The 15063-nt window shown below is 50.2% G+C and overlaps 1 protein-coding gene across 2 annotated transcripts in view; it reads right to left on the reverse strand.

Moving 5' to 3' along the window:
• Positions 1-510: 510 nt before the first annotated feature.
• SEC16B (SEC16 homolog B, endoplasmic reticulum export factor) overlaps positions 511-15063 on the reverse strand; it is a 55532-nt gene continuing 40979 nt past the window's right edge. For both annotated transcript variants that reach the window (XM_048225068.2, XM_026509290.4), the window contains 12 exons: positions 14428-14533; positions 12649-12789; positions 11388-11501; positions 10046-10118; positions 8471-8755; positions 7620-7687; positions 4337-4489; positions 4064-4159; positions 3628-3736; positions 3420-3499; positions 2241-2339; positions 511-1595 (listed from right to left, as the gene is read on the reverse strand). In XM_048225068.2, coding sequence (XP_048081025.1) covers positions 1524-1595; positions 2241-2339; positions 3420-3499; positions 3628-3736; positions 4064-4159; positions 4337-4489; positions 7620-7687; positions 8471-8755; positions 10046-10118; positions 11388-11501; positions 12649-12789; positions 14428-14533 — 1396 coding nt within the window. In that variant the 3' untranslated portion in view covers positions 511-1523. The remainder of the gene's footprint in view (positions 1596-2240; positions 2340-3419; positions 3500-3627; positions 3737-4063; positions 4160-4336; positions 4490-7619; positions 7688-8470; positions 8756-10045; positions 10119-11387; positions 11502-12648; positions 12790-14427; positions 14534-15063) is intronic.

Here is a 15063-nt window from a genome sequence, read left to right on the forward strand (position 1 = left end):
CGTGAGCAGAGAGCCTGAAGAGGGTGAATTGTGGATGCACTGAGATCCAAGTCAAAACCGTTCCGTTCCTCCGAAACTCGCACACGGCTTCCGTAGTACCGCCACTGGGTGTCAGCGCACCAAACCGAAGGAGCCCGGTCTTTTGGGGGAAGTAAGGCAACGACGGCATTCACCGAGGGCCCTCTCAGTCCAAAAAACACTTACGCATACATTTCCTAATTTAATCTGAGAGATGAATAAACTTTTTAGAGAACAGAAAGTGCAATATTTAGTTAATGGAGTGACTGATTTGCATCAGAGGCGCTTTTGTCCATATTTTCTAAATTGAAAAAATAACATTAGAGCAGGCTTGGAAGTGAAGAGGATCAGTCCCCAGATTCTTCGTTAACAAAGGGCTCTTTCCAGCTCTACGCACCTTATCACACAATGAAACCATTATTAGAAGCACTTCAGTGTAGAGAGCGCTCAGTGTGCCCTCTCCCTCTGCAAAAAATCAGCCAGAGACAAGCATTTGCTATAAAACTATCTGGTTTAATCGCCATCAACATCAGACTGTAGTACCTTAGAGTACAAAACCTGTATGTACAATTACACATAGAAAAACCTTCTTTGTGAGGAGCAATTTTCAGCAAATCTGACAAACAGCAAGAGTCATCCCTATTTTGGGTTTGAAAAGAGAACTGGAAATTTCCAAGATGTCCCCTCCTCCCTCTGGCTCCAGGGACCCTCCCAACGTCCATTTGCAAAGGCCTGAGGTAGGAAGGGCGGTATTAACACTATCGGGCACTCATTCGCCTCTCATGGAAGGGGTGGATTTTTGGGAAACATTTCCCATCATTTATTACACCGATGTTCCATCCATCTGCATCATTAGGTTCAGTAGTTACCATGACAATATGATGCCTACAGCAATCTAACTTGATAGCCAGATGCCAGAATGTGAAAAAATAGGACCAGCTAAGAAAGTGAGAGAAATATAATTAATCTGAAGCACATAAAAATGTGCACAAAACTAGGACCAAGAGGGAAACTGCTGAAATGTCACTGAGGAGGGAGTTCTGCTGGGAAGCAATAATCAAGTTTCAGTATATAAACTTCGCTAACTAGAGCCGGGAACTGGTCTATAACTAAGACTGAGGAATGCGTCAACGTTAGTCACGAATATCGCTCTGGGCACCTCCCCCAAATAATTTCCTGCCACAGAGCCCAGCAGATTTGCCTTGATTCCAGCCGAGGGGTTCTTTGGCTTGACTCTCCTGAGGATCTGAAGGCACCATCTTGAATGCTCCCGCCATGGCACCCCGCTCACCTCCAGTCTGCTGTCCTTCCCAGCTTTTCCATCCGACGTGGTACTAGCCATCGTTCTGAAGCTACTGTTCAGAGACTGGACTGAGCTGTGTCCTGGAAGAGCCTGTTGCTTCCCAGTGGAAGCAATAAGGCCAGCACAACCCTGTTGGGGGCCCCAGTATGGCAGAGGGGCTGGAAATCAAGGAAGGAGACCAGCCTGGGACGGGTGGCTATTCTCATAATTTCTGGGTTGGATAGCGGCGCTGAGCGAGGCGATTCGGTCGGTTCAGGCTAGTAGCCAAGGAGAGCTGGAAGAGAACAAAGGTTGCATGAGATTATAGCCCCAGGCAGGACTCCATCCAGGGCTGGCTGTTTGGGCTGAGCTAGGGTATCCTGAGTCTAGAACACTCAAGCTGCATTTGGCTTCCCCTGGGGATCTTCTAATTATTTACTTTCACCCAACACCTGCACTTCTTAAACATGGCAAGAGAAATTCAATTTTATTAAGAGGTGAGGCCAAACGGGTACATTAGAGCAACCAATCTACCCCAAGTCACTGAAGGGCAGGGAGTTCAGCTTCTCTTGAAGTTTGCAGTGATCCCCTCACCCCCAGGATGGAGTGATGGTATTTCCACACCACTGGTACCAACACCTATGTGTCTCTCAAAGTCTCAAGACCTATGAAAAGTCAAGAGTGATGAATAATAGTGACATTGACTGAGCATTTTCCGTGTGTGAGGCCGTTCACACACATGCTCCCATTTAATCCTCACAGCTACCCTGCGAGGAGGCTACTAGTAACCCCACTTTACAGATGCAGAAACTGAGTCTTATAGGAGGTAAGTCATTGCACAAGAACCCACACACAGTAAGCGGCAGACTAGGATAATAAACTTGGATTGCCATCATCCAAAATTTGTGCTCCTAACCCCTCTTCCTCAGGGCTCCCTTACCTGGTGGACCTGAGATGGGTTGTAGAGAGGAACACTTCCTTTCAAGGGGGTTGGGGGAAGCAGAACACCAGGGTTGAAGTAAAGCTCAGAGGAAACAGCCTGTGATGGAAAATAATAGAAAATCCTCTCGGTTGCCGCTTCTGATTCCAGAACATTAAAGGTGTCCCTGAGTGTCAACTTTGATCAAGGGATGCAGATCCCTTGATAGACCTCAGAGAATTCAGCACACAAACATGATTCAAGTGGGCACGGCCAACCCCGGGTCTGGGGAGGCCAACACAGAGGCTCAGGGGCTGCTGTACCCGGAGCATGAGATGAAAAAGCCACAGTCAATTATCCTGATAGCATCATAAAAAGTAATATCATATATTCTCTGAAAGGCCTAAAATACTACAAGAGTGCACTAACCCAGCCGCAAGAAAATAAAAATGTTTTCCTAGCAATCGGCATGAAATCCGTACCGTGTGGACGATTCATCAAGAACTTTTTACAGTCCTTGCCAGAGTCGCTGGCGAACTCCAGGAGAGGGAAAGAGGCCGTTCTCTAGACTTCACCTAAGGAAGTCGTTATGGGCTGCATCGTGTCCCCTCGAAACTTCCTATGTGGAAATTCTCACCCCCAGTACCTCAGAATGTATTTGGAGGTAGGGTCTTTAAAGAAGTGATTAAGGGGGTGTCTGGCTGGCTCGATCAGTAGAGTATGTGACTCTTGATCTCGGGATTGTAAGTTCAAGCTCCATGTTGGGTGTAAAGATTACTTAAAAAGAAAATCTTAAAAAAATAAAAATAAGAAAAATAACGAGGTGATTAAGGTAAGATGAGGTCATGGGGGGGGCCCTAAGTCAATATGACGGGTGTCCTTATAAGAAGGGGAAATTTGGACACAGATGCACACAGAGGGAAGACCACGTGAAAACCATGGCCATCTATGAGCCAAGGAAAGAGGCCTCAGGAGAAGCCAATCCTGCCAACACCCTGCCTCAGACTTCCGGCCTCCAGAGCTGTGAGGAAATCACTGTGTTTAAGCTGGAGTCTGTGACATTTCATCATGGTGGCCCTAACGGACTACTACAGAAGCTTTCTGCCCTCACCAGTGGCACCTCCAGCCCACACTCAATGTTCAGTCCTCACGCACGCAGGCATCTGGGGGGCCCTAAGCTCCAGCCCGTGCGCTGCTCACCTCAGGCCCAGACAGGCCTCCACTCCCAGCGCCCTCAGCTGCTCCCCCACCAGACACCGATCCTCGAACTTCGCCCTCGCCTAGAAAGCAATGAGTCAGAGCTGTTTCCACTGCTCCGAGCTGAGGAGGCCCCGCTCTCAGAAGGTACCCTCCAGGCCCGAGGAGCACAGAGAGCCCACAGACCCAGAGGACATGAGGTTGGCGGTACCTGTGGCCCCGGACAAGGTGCTGGCACCTGGCAGAGACTGGGGCTCTGGGAGAGAAGTTGGTGTGAAGCCAGGGCCAGCCTCAGGGGGAGAAGAGGCTCTGGAGGTCTCCTGTGTCATGGGGAAAGACAGGCAGTGTTGGGGGTACTGGTTGTTAACAAATTCATGCCCACAACAGTGGCCTCAACCTGTGACCGGCTGCCAGGGACTCAGCCCAAAACTCCACTTGCCACCCCAAAACCCTCTGGTCGCTCCCCTGCTCAAGAATCAAACCACCACTGGTGCCCTGAAGTTGATATTCTCCATCCTAATTTTTAAGACCCAGTTGGCCTTTGCCAATTGCCAGATGCCAGCTCCGGGCCTCCGAGGTTCTGAGGAAACTTCCTGCGACGGGCCCACAGGAGGGGAAGGGTCCTTGCCCTCGGCCCTCACACTTACCTCAGAGTCGGGACTGTCCGATGAGTCTTCTCCAGACGCAGAGGCGCTGTTGGTGGGCTTCGAGCGAAACCAGCTGAACCAGCCAAACCCTGAGCTCTGGAAGGGAAAGCAGGAGGTTTAGGGCCTACGGATGTGCGTCTCCCGCTGACTAGGAAACAGGCCCACCCCAGCATTATGGTGGGGAGTCAGAGGCCCAGCCAAAGCCCAGGCTCCCAACCCTGCCGCCCACACCATTTGGGAAGGAGACAGTGGCCACAGAACAAAACCCTCTACCCTCGTGTTCTCTTTCCCGTCTCCTGGCTTTTCCTTCTGTGCCGGGCTTTGGGAAGATTTTTTATCTGCCTCATCGGAGGACTCCTCCTCATCCTCCTTGACTGAAACAGTGGAACTCTGAGAATTATTTCGTGATCTGGGAATCACTGGCACCTGGAATTCAAGAAAATAAGAACAAATGTTTTTATAGCACTTGACAGGTGATGAGGGCAAATCGCGTGTTCCCCCTCCCCAGCCCCACTCAGTAAATCAGTGGGATAGACTTACAGGCTCACATTTTAGTGATGAGGAACTCGGGCTTAGCTAGGAGAAATGATTTGCTGAGGCCACAGAACAAGCCCAGAGCCCAATCTCCGTCCTCGTATTATCCCCTAATCCTATGGGCTTTCGGCCACCATGCTCCCCCCACCCCCACCCCCAGAACAGAGTTCCAGAAGTATCCCACGGCCTGGAACAGAGGATGTGGAAGGTCACCGGTGGAAAGGAAGAGGGCACTCACAAGTACCCACACACCTGAAAGGACAGAGATTGACCCTCACTCATCCGAGAGCTCATTCCTAGCAGACTTGCTCAAGGTCAACTGCGAAAAATGCAGCAGAGAAAAGCAAAATCCACCATGTGCCTTTATATTTGTGTGCGTGGGAAAATACACATGGCATAAAATTCACAGATTTAACCATTTTTAAGTGTACGATTCAGTGGCATCAGTATATTCACACTGTTGTATAACCACCACTAATACTCCTTTTCCAGAACATTTAATTAACCTCAACAGAAACTCTGTGCCCATCAAACACTAACTCCCCGTTTTCCCCTCCCCCCAAGCCCCTAGTCGCCTCTACTCTTTTTGCCCATAAATTTGCCTCTTCTAGATACCTCCTAAAAGCAGAATCACACATTTGTCCTTTTGTGTTATATTCACATTTTATACTCCAAAAAAGCATAAATGGTACAACCTTTGGAAAATACTTTGGCAAACCTAGAAAAAGCTTCAATTTTTATTCTGAGTATAGAATTTACTAGGTAGTAAACACTGTTCTAAGCACTTAAATATAGTGATTTGTTTAATCCTTACAACTGTCCTGTGAGGTGGGTTATTATCATCCCATTTTACATATGAGAAAACCAAGACACAGAAGGATTAGGCAAGCTGTCTAAGGCCACATGGCTAGTAAATGGCAGAGCAAGGATTCAAACCTCAGCAGTCTGACTCTCCTTCTAGCAATTTCTCCTGGTTGAGTAATTCGAGAAATAGACAAGTCTTGCATGTCCGTCACTAGAATGTGCAGCACTGTGTTTGATACGTGAGGGGAAGGGAAGGGGATTCACAGAGAGAGGAGGAGAGACACTTGAAATGTTTAGCTATGTGGGAAACCTGGAGCTCCTCCCTGTGGCCCCCAAAGTCCTGTGTGATCCAGCCTCTATCGCTCTGGCCTTGCTTCTCAGCCCACTGCTCCCCACTTTCTACACACAGTGGGTCCCTTGCTCTTTCTTCATGGCACCAAGTCAGTCCCATTTCAGAGCCTGTGTTCTTGCTATTCCCTCCACCTTGAACACTTGTTCCCCAGACACTTAACTCACCTTGTCTGCCCCCCATTCTGACCTCTGCTCAAGACCTCCCCAGAGGAGACCTCCCTGGCCACCCCATCTAAAGTAAAATCCCTCATGCACACAGTTGCTTATTTAAGTCACCTCCACCAAACAGAAGCACATGAGAGTAGGTTCCCTGTGTGTCCCCAGCAGTCACAGGGGAACTTGGGATTTGTGAATGAGTGAACGAAAGAACAGATGATGGTGCTTTCACGCAATGGACTTTATCATACCAATATTAAAAATCATTACTGGGGGCACCTGGGTGGCACAGTCGGTTAAGCATCTGACTCTTGGTTTCCATTCAGCTGGTGATCTCAGGGTGAGATCGAGCACCATTTACGGAGTCTGCTTAAGTGGCTCTCTGCCCCTCCCCCACCCTGCACACTCACTCACGAGCTCTATCAAATAAATCTTTTTAAAATAATAAAATAGGGGCGCCTGGATGGCTCATTCAGTTAAGTGTTTGCCTTCGGCTCAGGTCATGATCCTGGGGTCCTGTGATGAAGCACCACATCCGGCTCCTTGCTCAGCAGGGAGTCTGCTTCCTCTTCTCCCTCTGCCCCTCCCCCCTTCAGGCTCACTCTCTCTCTCTCTCTCTCAAATAATAAAATAAAGTTTAAAAATAAATAAAATAACAATAAAATAAGTAAATAGATAAAAATAAAAATAATTTATGAATGACATGGAAAACCTCATTTTATGGTATTAATAACAATAGAAAATAAAGTTTTATATACACCTTTAGAAACATGAGTGATATTTCATTGACAATTTATGATACAGTTTTCTATAACAATAATGTACTACTTTTTCAGTCAGAAAAAAATAAGGAAAGCATAAAAGTTTTTTAAGTCCTGCAGCCCCGTTACTACTTGAGACATTTATACGATGTAACCACTATTTATCTGATGAAATTTATACAGTGAAACCCTCCAGCCGGCCAAAGCTGAAGAACACCTCAAATACCGATTGTTGGGGGAAGGGTGCATTCATTGGACAGCTAGCTAACATGATCAGTTAGCCAGGACCCCTTCTAAGACCTTCCAGCCTAACTGAGGAGAAAAGACACAGCTGCCTTAGATCCTTCTTGGAAAAAAGGTGAGGTAAAAATTACAATAAAGGCATCAAAGGTCTCCCATGAGGGGCCCCTGGGTGGCTCAGTTGGTTAGGTGTCTGCCTTCGGCTCGGGTTATGATCCCAGGGTGCTGGGATTGAGCCCCAGTCAGGCTCCCTGCTCAGTGAAGAGCCTGCTTCTCCCTCTCCTCCCTGCTCATTCTCTCTCTCCCACTCTCTCTCTCAAATAAATAAATAAAATCTTAAAAAAAAAAAAAAAAAGTCCCCCATGACAGGACAGGGCGTGGAGAGCGTTTGGAACAACAGTGAGCAGAGGGCATGAGAGATCTCTGAGGCCAAAACGAAACTCAGCCCCACCACCCCTCCTCCATGGACACTGGCTGGTGGACTGAACATAAACAAGAACATGGCGCCCCTTCTCATGTTCCCACTAGGGGTTCCCAAATCCCACTAGGATTTGGTGTGGAAAGAAACAAGAAGAAGCAAGGTGCAGTGTGGAAGGGAGAGCAGGTGCCAGGCAGAGGAAGGACTTTGCACATGACTAAGAAATCTGGGCCGTTGGAAAAAACCTGAAGCCTTGGGTAGGCGTCAGCATCTGCTGGGGTTGTCCTCTCACCTGGGGCTGAGAAACAACCTTTTGACCATCAGGATGCTGGAAACTTCCTTGAGAATCTGTGTTCTCTCCTGTGGCACGAAACACAGACAAACATTGTGATTTGAACTTGTGCTTTTCCCATCTAACTGGAAGGAGGAATGGGACACCGTCAGCTTTTCTAACTGCCAAGCGGCTGCAGGGCCAAGCCCATGACCCCACGTGGGTCACGGAAATGCGAAGACCACACACAAAACCCTCTCATTTCCAGCTGCCCCGAGACATGCTGGTCACCTGGCCTCTGAACCAAGCCGTTCCTTAGGAATCGTGGAAACCGGGCCACGTGGAGCTGGATCACGGGGATCCTCCCGACCCTCCCCTCCGCTTGAGCCTCCTGCCTTGGGCAGGCCGTTATCCCAGAAGTCGAAGATCTAACCGTCCTGTTTGGTGGCCAGCGTGGTGTTGCTCAGCACTGCTCACCATGCTCAGCCCTTCTGTGTCCCATCACCACTCTGGGGAGTGGGACAGAAGAGTGGGCCTCTGCCTGCAACCCCTAACAGTGAGCTCTTGGGGGCAGGATGGCATTTCCCTCTTTCCTCCACCCTGCAGCCTCTCTCCTAGAAACTATGCATCCAAGAGGAGGGCGGGAGGAATGGCTACTGGCCTTGTTATGCTTGTCCCCGCGGAGAGGCAGACTGCAAAGGAAGGGAGCAGTGTCCCTCAGATGCATGCAAAGTACTGCCACATAGTAGGCCCACAGTCAGGCGCACACCTGCCGTTCAGGGCTTTATCGGCTCTGACCCACCCTCTTCTACTGGTCCCTCCACCTCCCTCTTCTGCTTCCTCCCCTTCAAAACTCCTCAGCCCAGTCTTACCAAGGGGAGGGTGTATCTTCTGGGTTTCCTCCCAAGCTCCTCCTCCAGGAGTCCCTGTCACTGCCAGGCTGCCACCAGCTCCAGAAACCGAGTAAAGAGGCACTGGGACCCCCATCTGCCCCACACTTCCTCCTTCTGGGTGGGAGCTGGGCTGGTGGGGAAAGGGCTGTTGTGGGCTGGGCTGGGCCAGGGCCGTCTGCTCCAGGGTTGGCCACAAGGCTGAGCGGTCCGCAAGGGCTCCTGAGTCGCTTTGACGTCCCGAAAGATCATGGTAGAAAGTGCTTTCTAAGGACATAGGGCAAAGAGGAAGAGCTGAGACCTGAAATACAGCATTAGAATGGACCCATCACACCAGGACCATTGCTGCCCACATCCTCCTTGGAAAGAAGTCACAAAGACAGGCCACTTGATGTGGCTGCCATTAATGTAATGACAAGTACAACCCAGCAGTGATTGTAACACGTCTCACTGCTTTTGACTTAGAGTTGACAAAATGATTGCCCTCACTCCCGCGTACGATCTCCTAGCCTTGAACGAGTGCATTAGTGCATCGGGAGGGTAGGAATTACCACCTTGTTTAATGCCATACATTTTTACTTTTGGATAAACTTTCTCCTTTAAGGATTTCCTCATGGACTTGGGTGTTTGAAACGTAGACAGTTTCCAGTTCAAACCCGAATCAGACCACAGACACCATGGCTTTGCTTTTAAAGACTCAGAGCATCGGCCCTGGAAGCGAGTTTGGCGGTATTCCTTCTGGCTCTGCCTTTCTGCCAACGAGCTGGACGGCGGTGTGGACATGTGCCGTGACGGGCCCAAGGTCCTGGGGCTGCTGGGGCTGCTGACCCACATGCTCAATTGGGTGACAAGAGACAGTTCCTAGCTGAACTGGCATTCAGAAACACCCAGCCTGGCTCCCCTCCCGTCCTTGACCTTCACAGGTTCCGTGACACAGCGGCAAAGCCCAGACACAGAAACCGAGGCCTGCCTGCCTTGCCTTCCCCTTGCTCGTCCATGAAGGAAGTGCTAAAGGGTGGGAAATGGCTAGAAGTAGAGAGATGAAGCCCTGTCCTGACCCCACCATGGGGGTAGCTGGAGGAAAGGGCACAGAGCCAGCTGGGTGTAATACTTTCTGTCCAACCCAGCGCCCAGAGGCAGCCTGAGGGGAAGGGAGGGATGTGTTGAAAACATTCTGAACCATGTGTCACATGTGTATAGCAAATAAATGCTCAAAAATCAACATTGATAGCTGAAAAAAATCTTCCTGTGTCCCTAACACCTACATGAAGTATGGACAATCCACCTGGCCTCAGGAAACCCACTGGGCTGGGGAGAAGCTGCTAAGGCCGGCGAAACCAGGGGGTCACAGCCCAATACAAAGAGTATTAAAACCTGACTGTGGGACGGAAACTCTCATAAGCGGGAACTGAGAAGTGTCGGGATGGCTGTGGCCCGCCGGAGCTGTGGGGGTCGGATTGGTACAGGAAGGAAGCGCCACAGGTAGGGCACGAGTGTTTCCTAAGTTCTGCATCTCGTACGATCAGGGGCTGAGCGTCAGGTCATCAGCGTGGGTACCTGCGGATCCTCTGGCTCCCGAAATAGTGGAGTGAGCAGAACGAAGGTCCCCAGTGTCTCCTGCTACCGTGTGCTAGTAAAATAAAGTAAAATCTTCTTAAGCCACACAAAGAAAAGCAAGAACAGGGAACAATGGCTTAAAAATTAAGTCAAGGGGTGGCTGGGTGGCTCAGTCGGTTAAGCCTCTGCCTTCAGCCCAGGTCATGATCCAGGGGTGCTGCGATCGAGCCCTATGTCCAGCTCTCTGCTCAGCGGTGACCCTGCTTCTGCCCCTCCCCCATTGTCTCTCTCTCTCAAATAAATAAATTAAATCTTTAAAAATAAATAAATAAAAATTTTTAAAAATTAAAATTAAGGGGCGCCTCTGTGGCTCAGTCATTAAGAGTCTGCCTTCAGCTCAGGGCATGATCCTGGAGTTCTAGGATCGAGCCCCACGTCAGGCTCTTCTGCTGGAAGCCTGCTTCTTCCTCTCCCACTCCCCCTGCTTGTGTTCCCTCTCTCACTGGCTGTCTCTATCTCTGTCAAATAAATAAATAAAATCTTTAAAAAAAAATTAAAATTAAGTCAAAAAGAAACTTCAGAAGCAGTGGCAAAGTAGGGGAGCCTCGCCTGAATGCCGAGGGCTGTGGGAGAGGCACACCGGCAGGAGGGAGGCCTCAGCCCTGCTCAGAGCCAGCAGGGACAAGGACACCAGCACCATCCATCATGTGCCCGAGGAAGGCGCAAGTGGAAGGGACTAAACCGCATGGCCCGGTGTCCTGTGTGCACAGTACATGGCAGGAGTCAGGGCCGTGTGTGTCTTAAAAAATCCACCCTGTCCTGTCTTCAGAGACAGTAGAAGAAAGAGAATGGAGGCAGCCCCGTTCCAATTATGTTACAATTACTGCCAGCAGCTTCTGCACTTGTCAGAACAAAAAGGAAAGGCCTGAAAATCTTTTAAGCAATTGCCCTACATTACATGAAAGTGACACGGGTCCACTGTGATCCATTGTTCCTAACAGAGAGATGAAAGCTTTAATAGTCATAAAATGTATCCTCTAGGACCACAGAGAAGGGTGGCAAGGGGGATCGGCAAGAGGGCCCCAGGGTCTCACAGGCAGACACAGGAAACCATTTCCACCTGAGAGAGAGAGAGAGAGAGAGAGAGAGAGAGAGAGGCAGCAGCTGGGAGGCTGAGCACCTCCCCTGCCCGGGTCAACATGTGCCTCGTGGGTACCAGGGGACTTCAGGGCCCTCCATGGGGTGAGGGATTTGCCACATTCAGTGCCTGCCTACTCGGTGCTAGGGGAGCAAAGAGCAAAACAAAGGTCTCAGCCCCTGGCCCGGCTCCAGCCCCACTCACCACCAGCTCCTGGCGCCGCTGGCGAAGGGGAGCCAGCCAGGCTGGCTCCGGGTCCCTGTCTCCACGGCGTCTCTCTACAACCAAGGGATCTGACAGCTTCAGTCTCTCTGCTAGCTGTGCCAGGTTTCCAGCCAGGTCAGGGGTGAACGTAAGAGAGGGGAAAGGAGAAATAGACAATGGGGAGCGAAGCAACAAGGGAAGAGGGGAAAGACAGTCTTCACTCCCTTGCAAATTAGATTACAAAGAATAATTGAGAGGTAGCAAATTCAGCAGGTACCTTCCCGAAATTGCAACATAAATAAACAACTAACCCATCTTGGTGTTAGCTACTCCATGAGATATAAGAAGAAACTGTTACCCAGCTCTGCATCCTTGCAAGGCTGTCTGCTCTAGCAGGGCTTCCCGAACTTCTTCCGTGCTCTGGGGAACCACCTGGACTGTTGCTAAAATGCTAATTCTGATCCCAGAATTCTGGGTGGGGCCTGAGATTCTGCATTTCTAATCAGCTTCCAAGTGATGCCCTCACTGCTGGTCAAGGGACTACTTTGTCTTGCAAGATTCTACTCCCTTATGAAGTCCCCAAACCTCCCAGCTCCTCCATTCCAGGTCCCTGAGCTCGCTACAACCGCCAGCCCATTGACAGACCCCTCATGGGCAGGGGGCTCGGCACTACAGATGGGTCGTTGGCTACAGGATCCAACACTCGGGCCTCATCTAAAGCAAAGCAAAAATTGACAGTGGGCTGCTGTACTCTCCAGCTAATGGATTTTTCTTCAGTTAATTGGAACAACTATTCGCCTGATTGTTTTCTTCCCCAGGAACTAAAAGTTGATTTGTTTTTGTTTTCTTTTTTAAACGTATCCCACATGTGATAAAATATTCCATGCATTTAAAAGCATTTTAATAAGGATCATTTCCTGTTTTAATCACTAAAATATATTTTCCAAGTCCAGCATTGATAATTAGAATAACGTGCAGTTTTACTGTCCCAGAAAAGCAGTTGCAAGAAGTTTCTGGCCGAGCACATTCCTGGTTTCTCGTCTCCCGATCCCACCACCCTCTGCCCATTGCCTGCTTCTTTGTGTGGTGTCGGGACTGTGCTTATCACACCTGGGCATGCGTACATGGTCAAAGACAGCCATGGGCTCCAATTTTCCAGCATGTTCAAAGGAGATGGGATGTGGAGTCTAAGCCGCTTTACAATAGCTTTCTCTGAACACCGAAGATAAAACACCTGCAAAGAACCCTTTGAGAAGCTCACCTTGATGAGTTCTACTAATAGCACAGGGTGATTGCTCTCTTCCTGGCTAAGGAGGGCCATGCCAATGGCTTCGCAGTAATGCAAGGCCTGGGACGCAAGGCCGTAATCTGCCAGACGGGAAGCATAAAGGAGCTTATACACCTGTGAAGAGGAACAGGGCCAGTGATGAGTCCATCCAGGCAGGCATAGAAGGAGAGGAATGTAGATAAGACTTCCTGGAAGTCAGCTGACTGCCAGCTTCTGCTAACTCTGGCATCCAAATATCAAGGAGGGCTTCGTGCCATTCGGGGCATTCTATCTGGGTCTGGGCACAATTTCAAGTCCAGCCTGCAGGTCCTGCATCATTTCGAGAGGGATGGGAGTCACCATCAGCTCAGTCTCCATAGACTGAGTCCCCATGGAAATGCATCGGACTATTTACTTCTTATCAGGAAGCCCACCCACCTGGAAAGCCTGGAGCAGGTGGGGCGTCAGACCAGGCACCATGGGGACATAGAAAGGCAGAAGAAATGACTCTAACTCAGAGAGGCAGGTAGGTATTCACGGACGCATGAGGGGCAGAGCAAGATGGAGCACAAGGGTCTGGGAATCAGACAGGTCCAAGGTCAAATCCCAGCTCCACACTGGGTGTGCCACCTTGGGCTGGTTACCCCACCTCCCTGTGCCTCAGTTTCCTCACTACAATATGGGAATAATAATACCATTTACCCCCTGGCTGTTGTAAAGACTAAATTAGATACTCCATGTAAAGGTCTTAGAACAAATGGTATGCAAGAGATGGGAGTCAATAGTATGGAAGTCGTCTGAGCGTCAGTTTCCTCTTTTGGGAAAGGAGGGTAATCGTGCCCACCTTGCGGGGTGAGAAATAATATTCTAAAAACACAAAAGCACTATGCCCACCCCTAGAGCGCACTCACTAAAACTAGTGAACCCCCTTACTCTCAGTCCAGAAGTGACTGAAAGGTGAGATGACCCAAGAAGGGAGAGAGAGATGAAAGGACTGTTCTCGAAGGAGCTGGTCCGGCACGGCTTTGGTAAAACACCGAAAGAAGGTACTAATGGGGTCACTACCTTATCATAACTAATTCACTCATTTTCAAGGTTTGGTTTTGCACTTTGTGCTGTGGGGTGTGTGTGTGTGTGGCTGGGTGCACCCCAGGGACAGGCACTGAAGGAGTCTTGATGAATTTGAGGTGACAACACGGCATCCAGCAGAGGCGCTGAGAGAAGAGAGGAGAACCCGCGTGCACGCCACCCGCACAGCAGAAGCCCCGAGAGGAAGAAGGAAGGGAGAGGACCGGGGACAGAGCCGGAAGGAACTTCCAGAGCTCGAAGACAGAGGGGTCCAAAAGAGATGGGAGGAGCAGGTCAGACAGAGGGAGCAGACTGGGCAGCCCCTGGGCTGGGCCCCCAGGCTCTACCCCCTGCAGGATGGCCAAGGGGCAGAGGAGAAGGGAGAGCTGTTTGCAGAGAGCGGAGCAGAAGTTGCTGCAGACCAGGTGTGAGGTCGGGTCCCAGGACACCAGCCAATTTCCATTTGTCAGGCAGGAGGCAGGAGCCTCCGGCAGAGGGACCGCTGCCTTGTTTGGCTTTCGTATCTTAAAATGCAGACCTTTAGGAGACCTCGGAAGAAATCCTAACTCTTCCCATGGCTCAAGCTAATGAGGAAAAGTGCTGTCAGTGACTTCACAGTGACTCTGTGCCAAACAGCCAAGCTGGAAATCCAGCTGCCGGCGGGCATGGGCCGCGAAGACAGCGGCCTTCCGTGCGTTCGGTTACCTGGAAAGAAGGGATGAAGGATTTGGGGCGGCCCAGCATCTGACAGTACTCGAAGATTTCCGTCCTCTGGATAGCCTCGGTCGTTGCAAATTTCAAAAACTCTTGACTAAAACCAGGGAATAATAATGAAAGAAATTGAGGAGGGATGGGAGGGGAGGAGTTTCAATCCTAGTAGTCACCCCAGCTACACCCATTCGCGGTAGAGCTTCTGCCCTGGGCTGATCCCCAGGACGGCCAAGACAGGGAAGCCGCTCTGGGCCTCCAGAGCAAAGGTTTGGCCTCCTCTCGCTCCACCTTCTTGAGGTTGGGGATGGAACAGAAGGTGCTGGGGAGCAAAGACTGCAGAAAAAGGGGGTCCTCCCCCTTCTTTGCTGGAGTGTCCCCTAAGGCAAGCTGCTCCCCATCCCACCTCAGCGGGGCAGTGGGTGGTCCCTTAAACATGCTGAGAGTGAACCTTAGTGCCCTGAAGGCCCTCACACCTGTGTGAGGCCACTCCTGGCCTGAAGAAAAGAGAAGAGGGAGTGACGTGGGGCCCCAAGAGCACCAAGAAAGGAAGGCATAGCCCAGACAGGGGAGGACAACTGAGCCAAAATTCAAATGACAGCCCCTGTGCTGGGTGTTCATTCAGCCAAGGAG

The sequence above is a fragment of the Ursus arctos genome, unplaced genomic scaffold (assembly GCF_023065955.2).
Source record: "Ursus arctos isolate Adak ecotype North America unplaced genomic scaffold, UrsArc2.0 scaffold_2, whole genome shotgun sequence".
NCBI classification, from domain to species: domain Eukaryota; kingdom Metazoa; phylum Chordata; class Mammalia; order Carnivora; family Ursidae; genus Ursus; species Ursus arctos.